The sequence below is a fragment of the Haliaeetus leucocephalus genome, unplaced genomic scaffold (assembly GCF_000737465.1).
Source record: "Haliaeetus leucocephalus isolate CR32 unplaced genomic scaffold, Haliaeetus_leucocephalus-4.0 Scaffold752, whole genome shotgun sequence".
Lineage (NCBI taxonomy): Eukaryota > Metazoa > Chordata > Aves > Accipitriformes > Accipitridae > Haliaeetus > Haliaeetus leucocephalus.
In genome coordinates, this window is record NW_010973188.1 from 1,663,517 (window position 1) to 1,676,366 (window position 12,850).

At 48.4% G+C, this 12,850-nt stretch overlaps 1 protein-coding gene across 1 annotated transcript in view; it reads left to right on the top strand.

Annotated features, from left to right (window-relative positions):
- MDGA1 (MAM domain containing glycosylphosphatidylinositol anchor 1) overlaps nucleotides 1–12,850 on the top strand; it is a 142,022-nt gene that overhangs the window by 113,108 nt on the left and 16,064 nt on the right. Inside the window, exons 12-14 of the mRNA XM_010581138.1 lie at nucleotides 121–144; nucleotides 7,580–7,732; nucleotides 8,979–9,113. Of these exons, the coding sequence (XP_010579440.1) occupies nucleotides 121–144; nucleotides 7,580–7,732; nucleotides 8,979–9,113 (312 nt within the window). The remainder of the gene's footprint in view (nucleotides 1–120; nucleotides 145–7,579; nucleotides 7,733–8,978; nucleotides 9,114–12,850) is intronic.

A 12,850-nucleotide genomic window follows, 5' to 3' on the forward strand; every position in this document is an offset into this window, starting at 1 on the left:
GGAGATTTGTGCATCTGTGACCTTTCTTGACGTGTTTGTTTTATTTTCAAACTCTGATTGTGATTTGTGATTTGAGGGAGTACTATCTGTTCTGACTTGTTTTTCTGTTTCCTCTTCCAGCAATCAACTATCCCAGCCCAACAGGTAAGAATATATTTTGAGTGTAATGCATGTTAGTCCAGTGATCCAGCAGCTCAGGCAAGCCAAACAGCTGGAATACACAGCTGACTTTGTCAAATCTTTTTCCCCAAAAGAGGATGAAATTGCATACACTAATGCTTCCAGTAAGTAATGCCATTTATTGTACCTCAAGTTATTGCCAGGAGATATACACCAGAGATATGCCTCCCACTCACACCTGATATCTCTGTGACTGGATAGGCTGTGATCTTGAACCCACCCTCCCCCTAACATTAGCAGTCTGCATCCAGTAAGCAGGTTATTAAATGTTCCCCAAAGTGTCAGTGTTTGTATATCCCCCATCCTCTCCTGACCAAGAAAGATACCGCTTGACATCTCTGCAGGCTGGTATGGAGCAGTCTCCAGCTCCAATCTGGTTTCTCTTCCAAACTCCTTCAGCACAGTCCCTTTCTTCTTCCCCTCCAGTGTCATCACTGTTTACTTGCTTATTTACCTTCTGGTCCTTCCTGCCAAGATGCAGGCCCATCTTATTGAGCACACAGAGTTCCCATTGATTTCGAGAGCAGAATATGCAATGTCTCAGAATGATGATCTTTAACAAGAACATGATGGTGCCCATCAAACATAAAAGAGGATTTCTAGCATGCTCTAAGTAGCAGTGGAGTGATCTTCAGTGGATGAAACAAAGTCTCTTTGCTTTGATTGTTGGGTATAAGCCCAGGCAAAGCTCTTGGACAGAAATGGGCAGACTACTTGCTGGTGGTCCATAGGGAGCAGGTGGTTCCATGTAGCTGTTTCTTTCTCCCTGTTTGCAGCTGCTGAGGCAGAATTCAGTCTTTTTATATATTGCTCTGTGTATGTGTAGGCAAATGCTACTGCTGCACTGCAGGGTAGCAGTGGGAAGGAGAAGTGAGGATTAGGCAACGGCAGCTGGGAATCAGGATATGGGGTAATCTTGTTAAGGCAGCCATGAGGCGTTCATTCTTGCAAGTTCACACTCTGAGGATGGTTTGATGAACCATACTCTGCATGAGAGAAGGAGCTTCTTGTAGAGTCAGAGATTTTGTGGCTCTAATTTCTGATTCCCTTTGCTTTGCTTTTCCCCACTTTCCTATCCTCTTTAAATATTCTCCATAGAAGACTCGCTGGGAAACACTGAGTGTATTGCCAGGGACCCACTCCAGAGTGTGTCCCTCAGTACTCGCTGGAGGAGGCAAGCATCCCAGCTCACAGGTGGAAGTGACAAAATCTGGCCTTTTGCCACTTGCTTTTACACTACATAAATCATTGGTAAAGCCAGAGCGACTTGGGTCCTAATTGTGTCAATCTCTTGGGGTCTTTGTAAACTGAGCCTTCAGACTGCTCTCCTGGGGTTGCTTTGGCGGCTTGATAGAGACCAGAATGACTGCATGAAATTTGCCTATGGTGGAGGATAACTCAGCCACGCTTGTATTTTTGTGCATTAAACTCAACATTTAGGGTTTCACCTTGATACAAGTTACCTAGCCTGTGGTGGATATTGGGATCCCTGGCCCAGTCATCAGGGTCTTGCCCGTGAGTTCATGCCTTGAGATTGACTGCCTAAAGTTGCACTCACCACACTTCCTTTCAGAGATGACCCTTCCTTTCAGACCTGCTGCCAGAGAAATATGAGCCCAAAGGCTCTTAGCTCTGGGCAAGCTGGGCCCCTCCTGGGGACCAGCGTGGAGGTCCTGGAAGACCTCCAGAACCAAGGGGGGGACCCAGATGTTGTGGATGCTCACCTCTTCCCCTTGGCACAACTGCGCAGCTCTGTCGCTGTCGTCTTTCCCCTCCTCCTCCTCCTCGGCCAAGGCAGCCACAGCTGTAGGGACCTCGCCGCTGTCAGCTACCCAGACCTGGTCTGTTGTTCTTATCATTGCGACAGCAGCTCAGTTCCCAGACCCTCATCCCAGTAACATGGAAATCCCTGCTACTACCTCTTATTTTCCCACTTCCCCTGCTACCACCACCCCTAGGGAAAAAGGTTGGGACAGGACTGTAAAGGTATCCTCACGCTAGGCTGCCCAGCCAAATTCTGGGAGCAAACATTGAGAGCTCTCAAGTGAAAGGCAAAGATTAGATGATTAATGTCTCTGGCAGCCTGCTCCAAGGGCATGCACAATGGTGATTAATTTACAAACTCTGAGAGTCACTTAATACAATTATTCCTTCATGCATTTTCTCTCTCAGCCTAATAAGATGTTAATGGCATTGGGGCGGGCATGCATGTGGCATGGTTACAGTCAGGTACTGGGGTTTTAAAGCAAAAGCAAAGTAAAAGCAGAGGAAGTGAACAAAAGACATTGAGGATTTCAAATATTCAGAGGTTAGCAGTAAGACTGACTGCAACTCTTAAAAATCAGTCAATCTGGTTCTAAAAACCAGAATTTATCTTTAAAAAACTGTCCTAGAATTATCTTAATGCTAAGGTATTACCTTAAAAATCTCTTAGAATAACTGATAATTTTATTGTCATGACTAAATTACATTGCTGGGGAATCTGCTCTGTCCTTTTTACCTCTTGCCTGCAATTTCACTTGTATATAGCCTTCACTTTCTAACCCAAACCCTGCAGTGCTGCCCCGCAAGCTATTCCAGCTCATCAGCAGTGGATGGTTTGGTTTCCCTGGTCCTAGCAGATGTAGCCTTGCAACCTTGGTGATGAGGGCATTAAGAAGCATATGGGATTGCTGGGGTTTTTTTGTCTCGGCCTTCCAGAGAAGCAACACTATTTTTCATGTATCTGCAGTCTGGCTGTGTATGGTGCTAAAATGTTTTGGGATCATGGACAAGTACAGTGGGTGGTGATCAGTACCAGATGCTGGTTGTTGTAGATTACCCTGGCTCATTGCTTACTGTCTAGTGCTTGTGTGTCCTGTCTCTGATAACGCCTCACAGTCCAGAGGAATCTGAGCTTTTTGCCCCAGTATGAACATGAAGGAATGAGATGTGAGCCTGGCATTTAGGTTGGATTCCTCAAATATGTGCCCATTCCTCGGGAATGTGTGTGACGCAAAGGTTAAAAAAGGTGACTGCCACCAATTCCTTGTGTTGTGATAGCAAATAGGATTGTCTGGGCCATATTATCCCCTTGTCACAGATGGAGATATTAAAGCAGATGGCAGTCCAGTATGACCAACCAGTTATGGTATTGTGAAGCTTTCTTCCATTACTGGTTATAAATCCTTTAGAAATTTACCGTGGAAAAGGCTGTTAAATGCTTTTTCTTAGATCCCAACATACTTTGAGGTTGCAATACAGTTTTCATTGTCTTCACCTTCTAGATGAGGAAACTGATCTCCAGAGACAAAGTGATAGCCTGTGGGTCATGCAGCAGGTCTGCAACAGAGCTGAGGCTCGGAGCATGGTCCCTTATGCTCCAAGCCAGTTTCAGTCATCAGACCACAGCTAAATGACGAAGGCAATTTTATTCAAGTGCGCTCCATCTGCTATTCACCCATATTCTGCAGCTAGAGGAGGATTATTATTTTTTGCATTCATCCGGCAGCCAGAATTGCAGGATCAGGAGTGGCTTCCCCGTAAGGACTTGAAATGAAAGCCTCCATTATGTTTCTCAAGAAGGCAAAGCAACAAGAAATGCTAATAGCCACGGCAGAGGGTCTCTCCCTTAGGAATGCAGGGAGGTTTCTGTAACCAGGAGCAAACATTTCTGCACTTTGAGCTGCCGCCACTGCAAAGCCTGCCAAGGAAATCTGTTTGGTGAAGACAGCGCTATCTCCAGCCTTTGAGGAGCCAGCTCCCCTGCCACCTCCACCTCACCTCTAACAATCCAGAGAACAACTTCTGTGTTCAATATTTAAATTCGCTGTTTAATTTTTAAACAGGAAGCTTCCTTTGCGCTGCAGTGCTAAGCCAGGATCCCTGGCAGATGGTCTGAGTCTGCAAGAAGGTTTGCTTCACACAGCCGAGGTCAACAGTTAGATCACTGCTTGGCCTCTGAGACACAGCAGGTCATTTAAAGGTTTTCTTTTTGGCTGGATCTGCCAGGTTTCTCCTGGTGATCCTTGCTGAAAACCACCCAGAGGTGATGTGCTGGCAGTGTCTCAAACCACACCGAACTTCTCCTGGTTATTCTCGGCACCTCCACTTCTAGCTCGGAGGAACGCCAGAGCTTTGCCTTCCTGTGGCTTGTTTTAAAGCAAAGAACCAGGAGTCAGAGCACTTGGGCTCTGTTTCCAGCTTTGGCACTGCCTGCTGTGACCTTAAACGTGTGTCTCTATGCTTTTGTGCATCTATTTCCCCACTTGTAATGCAGGAGATATATAGCAAGAGGCATTACTACCTCATAGAGATGTTAAAAATCCTTGTTCATTAATTGTTGCAAAGTGCCTTGAGATCCCAAGCTAAGCAGAGGCAATGTGCTGTAAATAATAAACTCCTGCACAGCAAATGGTGTTGCACATAAGCTTGATTGTGTTGTGGTATCTGTGGTACACAAGACCCTTCTCTATTTTATGCTCTCTGCTAGAAGCATTGCCTTCCGGAAATAACTGCATCTGAGTGAGAAGGGAGGATGGAGTCAGGGCCCTGTCTGGCATTGAAAGAGCTCTCTTCAAGCTTTTGAGTCTTCTTCTCTGAGCAGTCTCATCCCATGGATGTGTGGGGCTTCTTACAAATGAGGCACAGCAGTCTATCAGCTGGCACGACCAGGCCTTAGAGCTAAGCTGGGAATACTGTCCTCAGCCCTCTTGTCTTGCACAGCTCTCTCTTATCTGCACCTGAGCTTGGGCTTTCTCCTTAGTCTCCCTCTCCTTTGGTTTCTGTGCCTCGTCCTTTCTGGGTTTGCTCCCTCTCAATCAGTTGCCTGGCTGGCCTCTGTGTTACAGCTTTCAGCTCTGCTTTCCACATGATATTCCCTGTTAAGGGAGTTTTGTGCTGGAGAAAGTTGTCACCTTTCTCCTCTGAAGGTCCACATGCACAACAGGGTCAGAAGTGCAAGCCATCCCGGTCGCTGTGGTTGCACAAGGACAGTCGTGGTGGATCCTGCTGTGTAGGATAATGCCATTGTAAGAAAAAAACTTGTGTCTTCTAACTGCAGCTGGCAACCTGTGAGCTGGAGCCACACAAATGTTTGTCTTCAGCCCGATGGAGAGAAGCCAGGGGTGTTAGACCAATCCAACAATCTCAGAAAGCTTGCGGGCTCCAGCCCCTCCTCTGAGGACCGGTGGGTGTCTGGTACAGCCATGAACTCCCTTCTCTCAGCCACGAGGGCTGGGGAAGGACCCTTAGAAGCTGCTTTCTCACCCCTTTGCCCTCCATCTCCTTGTGCTGGGGATGAAAGAAGCCACCCCCGTCCCACGTAGCTGTCCTGTCTCAAAACTTGCAGGCATCTGCCTCGTTGTTGTCCGCTCCTCCCTCCCTCCTCCTTCGGCTCCAGCTGCCCTGTGGTCCCCTGTGCTTGGCACTGCGGAGCAGTGGCTAATTTGGATTAGGATGCTAATTAGAAATGAGCGGATTGAATGGAAAGCACTTAGCCAGCGATAATCAGCTGTTAAGTGGCCAGCCCAGCCGAGCTCCCCGTGGCTGTGCTCAGCTCGGAGGGGCGGCGTTTCCTGCTGAGTTTACAGTAAACCGCGCTGCCCCGGTCCGCGAGCCAAGCCCTTGGCTTGCAGCGCAGCGCCCGGCGTGCGGTGTCAAAGACCTTTCTGCAGGCCACAGCGGGAGGTTGCCTCCTCTTTTCTCACTGCTTTGGTGGGGTGCTGGAGAGAGACAGGCAGGAAGGGGGAACCCCTTTCCCTGCCACAGGGGTGTGCAGGCTTTTGATGTCTGTTCGGATGATGGTCGTTTTCTTTTCCAAATGGAAGGGGATGGGAGGGGCCTTAGCTGCAGGGTAGGAACTGGGAGGTGCAGCATCTCAGAGCCAAGATGCTGCTCATTTCGTGAGTCGTCTCTCCTCTCTGGTACAAGATGGCAGATTTTGGTGTGCATGGAAGGTGTGTGAAGCTCCTACCATCACAACATACCATGTCTGGAGCTTTTGTTCCTGGCATCGCAGAATGCTTCCCTTGCCCATCCCATCCTTAGCACCCAGCCCATAGGTTGCTGACCCTGCTCTGCCCTACATGTCCTGCCAGAGTCACCCATGCTAGGACAAAGAGCCTCCTGCCCAGGAACCAGAGGAAATCACCACTGAAGATACAGGAATGCAGGAGCCCAAGCAGGCATTTGGGCTTCTCTTCATCTGGGCATGATAACAGGAACAGTGTGGGGGGTAAACCCCCAAAAGTTCAGTCTTGCACCAGCATGCCATGGATGAGGTTTCCAGCACATCCCAAGCCCTTAGCAAGAGCCTTGTTTTCCTTTCTGTATGTGTTCTTTCAGTTTCATAGCACATCTTGCTCTTATATACAGGCAGAAAGTAAAGAGATATGTGCTTACTGTGTCTGCGCCACTCGCGAGGTCTGAGATCCCACTCTCAGCCCATTCTCCAGCTCCAGTTTCTGCCCAGGGACCTTTCAGAACACAAAGGAATTTTCACATCGGGTCTTGGACCTGTTTTCTCTTTCTCTTCTGCCTGTTTCCTCCGCCCTTCTCCTACTGTGTCAGCAGTGTAAAGCTGGTTCTTGGCTTTTGGTTTTGTGGCTCAGGAACTACCTTTTTACCACAAAGGTTACTATCTTCAGCCTGGTCAAGTCCAATTCATTCCAATCTCTGCAAGTCCATATTGGGTTATGTCTATGCACAAGATTTTTCACCTGTCTTACAATATTGCTGTAGGGTGTGACTGCCTTGTGGTAGTAATAAAACCAAGCCCTGTTGCACAATGTGGTTGATCCTACATAAAAATCTTTTACCTACATGACTTATTTTGTTAGGGGAACCAGCATAAGCTGCAATATCAAATGTGCCTTTTAGCTGGTACAAATTGGATGTACTCTAGCTAAATGACACATTTGTAGCACTGAGCTGACCTCTTCTCCACAGCTGATTTTTTTCATGTGTGCCATAGTTTAGTTTAATTTACAGCCCCAAGGGGGGGGGTCATCTGCTGGTGCTTTTTCCTCTCTCCTGGGGAAATTATTCTACCATCAAGTTGTTCTGGTTTAAATGCCCTTGTGGCCTGTTTGTCTTCAATGCTCTGTCTACCCTCCTCTACGTTTGCCCCCTCAGACCTCCCAGCAGAATCTTTCTTTCTCTTTAGCCCTAATAGCCTTCTTCCATTTCATCAGACCATCACATCCATCAACCTGGGTTAACCCTTCCATAATCATACTAATCATGGATATATTCCTTTTCAGCCTCCTCTTGAGGTCAGGGGCTGCCCACCTGTCCCCGGCTTGACACAGAGCCTCAGTGATGACATAGCAGTGCCGTGAGACTTGCTGCAAGCACCCAGGCAGCCTCAGGGATGAGGTTTGACAAGTGGCAGCTGACCAGCACCTTCTTTTCCCTGCAGATAACACCTGCCGCTTTGAGGACGAGAAGATCTGTGGCTTCATGCAGGACAAGATGGACAACTTTGACTGGACCCGGCAGAACGCCCTGACACAGAACCCCAAGCGAACCGTCAACACGGGACCCCCCACGGACATCAGCGGTACACCGGAGGGTAGGCACACATCTGGGTTTCTTTTGACTTGGCTGTGGAGGCAAGATGCATGCTGTCATTTGTCAGGAGTCCTACGTATGGCTCTGGGAGCTGGTGGAATGCTGATCTGCTTTCCACACAACATGCTTCTCCTCCGCACAGGGTGCAGGGAGCAGGCAGTTAATTTGCATGTTACTGATTGGCATTAAACACACAATTAAAACGCCCACGACTTTGTTTAAGGGAATAGTGTGAGCATTAGTTCTTGTTACCAGCTAATTGCCTGCTGCCTAATGCCCTCATCCCATTTGATGCTTGTTTTGAAGTCAGAAAAGGATAAACAACTAGGAGAACGTCTCTAACACCTAGAAATGGCCCTTCTGGCTTTAGCCAGCTGTTTGCTCAAAGAAGGTCTCAGGGAGGCAAACAGATCTCCTTAGTACCAAGCAGGAGCATGAGAGAACAGGCAGGAGCTGCCTGCAGGGTGGCAGCAAGTGCCTCACCTCTAGCTGGAGGAAACTGGTGTTGTGTATTGCTCTCACTAGCTGTGCATGGAGTACATGCTCCCATTTTAGCTGGATATTACTTTCCCCTTTCTCTAATGAGGAAAGTAAATTTGTATGCAAGCACAAATCTTTGAACTCAGAAAAAAAATGGGAAACATCCAATGGCTAGCTAAGGAAATGGCTTTTCCCATTAGTGTTCAGTATACCAGCCTGATCCAGCATTGAAAACAGTGCCAACAAATTAAATAGCTAATCTGTTCCTCCCTGGGTTGTTAACAACTACTTTGGTATTGTTCTCTTTAGACAAGAATATTGTTTAGGTGAGATATACCGAATCCTCTCTCCCTCTGTTTGAGGCAGAGAAATTAGGCTGGAATGGTTTCTCCCTCCTCTTTCTAGTTTCCTCCTTACACAGTGCAGTCAGCTCTGGGGCTCCTTGTGCTGCAGGAGAAAGGCTCAGTTTGCACCCAGACACATATGTGTGTGAATGTTCAGGGACTCATCTGTTGCATGTGCTCACAGTGAGTCTGCTGATGTCTGCCTCTCCTGCTCTCCCCTAAATACTGCAGAGGCAGGGGAGGCACTGTGGACATCATGCAAGTGTCTCTGGCTGGGATCACAGTGTATGCAGAGCAGATGGGAAGAGCAAGACCATGTCTCTCAGAGGAGGAGTGGTCTCCCAGACTCTGGCATGCCATCGGTTGCAGGAAGGGAGACCCAGTGCATGCTGCCTTTCCCCACCTTTCCATCTTGTTCTGTAGGTTATTACATGTTCATCGAGGCATCCCGGCCCCGGGTGACAGGAGACAAAGCCCGGCTTATCAGCCCCCTCTACAACATTACTGCCAAGTATTACTGTGTCTCCTTCTACTACCACATGTACGGGAAGCACATCGGTGAGTACCCTCCAGGGAAGGGTAACCCCAGCCTAGTGTGGGCTGTCAGGGAAGACCTCCAGCCTCTTGCTCTGCCAGCTGTGCCTGCAGCACAGTGATTCAGGAGGGTGGGAGTCCTACTCCAGTGCTCAAAGTGCCAGAGTGGGCTGCTGCTTTCACATATTTGTCCCTTACCCACACCACAGCAGTGTCAGGGTTGTGAGGCTGTTGCAGCCCATCCCCAGGGCAGTATCTTGCAGTCAGCCATCACCCTTTCCCCTCTGGCTCACTCCTCCTCTACCATAAGGCTCTCTACCCTCCACAAAAAATGAGCATTGTACCGATGTGCACACATTTTCTCCGCTCATGGCCATAGCCACCTTGCTCCAGGCAGCAGGACACCAGGTGAACAGTCTGTCCATCGGAGAGGATACAGAGGTGGAGGGGCTTTGTGGGACTGGAGGGCTCTGTGGTGGCCGCAGCTATTTCGAGCTGGGCAGGATGCGTGTTCCCTCGGCTGTGCCAAGGGGCTGTCTGCTCTGCCTGACTCCCTTCTCTCTAACTGTAAGCCTACAAAAGCAGCAAGGACCCCAGAAGCGCCTGGCGCACTAATGAGTTTCCATATCCAGTCAAGGAGCAATTGCTAATTTGTCACCTCTTGATTATAATTTCATTAATTTGAATAATAGATGCACTCTCCCCACAGCACGCTGGGTTATTAATCACCTGCTGGACTGGAGCCTGACTGAAAAATCAGGGCCCAGGCAGGAATGTGTCCGCCCTTCAATAAACGGGGTTAATTAACAGCTCTCTGCTTGGCACCATTGATGTCATTGGGAGGGAACATGCTCCTGAGTCTGGCCACCACATCTCCATGCGCGTATGGCACAGCAGAGAGGTTAAGCTGCAAAGCCTGGGATCTTCTCTCAGTGGGGGGGAGGTGAAACCCTGACCCTGTGGATGCCATGTGGTAAGAGCTGGGCTACGGTTCACTGAGGAGGTCTCCATCTCTGTCTTTGCTCTGAGGGCTCATATTTGCTGTCTGCACTCAGAGTCCAGCTAGGTCGGAGGTGTTTGCGTGCACCTGTATTCCCCCTGCAGACAGGCTGCTCTGTGTTGTCTTCATGCCAGGGGCGGCAGGTTGCTCAGAGCACTGTCAGTGTTGGTTCACACCAGGTTTTCCTGGACCTTCTGGTCTTGCTTAGCTGACAGAGTCCAGCTGTTAATGCTGGCTGGCAAACTCCCTTGTTCCCTGCCATTGTCCATTGTGGTCAGTCAGCCTTGCTGCCTAATTCCTGCATGTCTTCTGGAGGCTTTGAAAGGGATCTCATTCTTTGTGATTGCAATGAAGGGTGGCCCAGACTGGTGGGAGACTGGCAAGGAAAGAAGATGTGGAGGGAGGAGGCCTCTCTTGCTTTGTTTCTTTTAGGAATACAGCAATGTGTCATATTTCCAAGTTAATTTCAAGGGGAAAGTAAAAGCCCATAAGCTTTTGCTTGCTTTCGGAAGAGAGCTGTTTTACAGCTCTCATGTGGTGGTCTGTCTGGAGATGGGGTAGACAGGACATGCCATGGAATCAATTCATTACAGGTTTTTGGCTTTTAGTGTTTTAACTCTTTATTCATTTGCTCCACCCAGAAATTGCTCAGAGCAAAAGATACAGTGACTCCCCAGACCTAAGAAAACCTTAGTGCTATTTTCTATTGGCTTCAGGCATCTTTTATATCTGTTGATTTTTCCCTACATACTCAATGTTGCTGCCCCTGCCTGCTCCCCATTTTCCCCTTGATGCACAAAGGGGCTGGTAAATTTGTGCAAGGTGGATAGACTCTTTACTGCCATATGATGATTTCCAGAGTGGGTGCTGCTGAGCTGAGAGCAAATAAATTATTTTAAAATTAGACTGACTAGATAGAGAATGAAAGAGAAAGTAATGAGAAAAAGTTCTTTTTCTCTTTGCCTGTGGAATATGTGGCTTTGTCTCTCGAACCCACAATATATCTGTCTGCAGATTGAAATTCAGTACTTCGCATCTGCTCTCTACTCTGGAGTTTCTTTCAGGGCCAGTCATGATATTCTGTAATCGTTTTGGCTTCTCTTCTACATATCGGGGCACCAGGGTGAAACTGAGGCCTTTACAGGAAAAATCAGAATGCCTAGTAATCATAAAATTGTCTGGTTTTCATCATTCCCACTATGCTATTTACTAACTCTTATGCTACTTGGTCTTTTTACTTACTGCCACACTGGCAGCACTCTGGCATAGCTGTCCTCATCCCTGCACACGCACGAATGAACCCGCGTTTGGGACACGCTCTGTTTCACCAGCAAGTCTAATGGCTCGATCTACATTTCTAATGCATGTTGGTTACTCCCTGGCTGGATTTGCTTCTGTGGAGGTTGTGAAAACCTGCCAGGAAGCTTTAGCTTGTTCGGGTGGTGCCAAGCTTGATGCCCTTTGCAGCTGAAGTCCTCTCAGAGTCCCCTGAGGAAGTGGCAGCCTGCCTGAGGTCAAAGGATGTTTCTTCAGCTCTTCTTCTTTAGCCGTAGGTTGAAGGAGAGTGAACTGTCTCAGATACAGGGCTTCTCGCTAGGACTTCTCCTGTCAAATGAAGGGACAGACCCTGGCCTCCTACCTGTATCACATATGTGACAATATGAAGGTAAAGATGGAGTGGCTACAGCCCTGGGCTATGTCTTGCTTCCCATGTAGCAAGCTATCCCTGATGCCTGCAGGCACAGCTCCAACCCCTGGCTCACCTAGTGCCGGCCCAGTCCTACCAAGCCAGATGCCAGCCCTGCTGAGCCAGCTGTAGCATTTAGCGAGAGCTTATCACATTGCTCCTGTTGGCAGACGGTGCCAGCAAGAGGACATCTCCCAGCCCAAGCCTCTCCTAGCAGCTCCAGCTCCATCGTGGAGCAAACCGAAGCTCTGTCACTATGAAAAGAAGCTGTATAAAATCCCGACATTTATTTATTTTTTTAATAACCCTTTTATTACCTTTTTCCCCCCTCTACAGAACTTGAAAGCTGGTTTACTCTCACAATTTGACTGTAAAATATCCATAGCCATCCAGGCAAATCTTCCCTGGGAGAGTTCCCAGACACTACTCGTTTATAATAGATATGACGAAAGAGAGAAACAGAATACAAATGGAGCGTTTGTAGCCATGGTATAAAATATTCAGCAACTAGTAGAGCAGGGTGATGTTGAATATCTCCCAGCTGATGAGAGAGCAGAGTGAAGGGGAGCTCCCTGGAGGCAATTCCTGTTCTTCTGGAGTTATTTGGTCATCGGTTTTCCTTTCTCTGGCCCCATCCAGAGCAAGCATTCACATTGCCCTACAATCCTGCCAGCCCAAACACAAAAATCAGGAGGAGGGGAAGGAAAGAAATCCCGTTTCCACCAGGCATTCAAGAGTGAGGGTGTCTTGCTTGCAGCAGGTGCAGGTATATCAAAAGAGGAATTGCTTGCTTTCTTCAGGAGAGGAGGCTAGCCATGTCGGGCAGCGACCAGTTGCCAGGTTCAGAAAGCTTCTTTGTCAAGTTGGCTTGGTCAGTCAGCATCACAGCTGGGAGCAGATAAGTCCTTGCTTCAGCCATCAGACTCTTCTTCCTCCCTTCCCAGGGGCTGCCTGGGAGGGGGATGCTTTGAGTGGACAGTGTCCCCAGTGGACCGCTCCCACTGCAGTCCCCTGCCACCTCTCTCTCACGTCTTTTAGCTCAGTGGTAGCCAGGTTATAATCTGCATGGCCTCC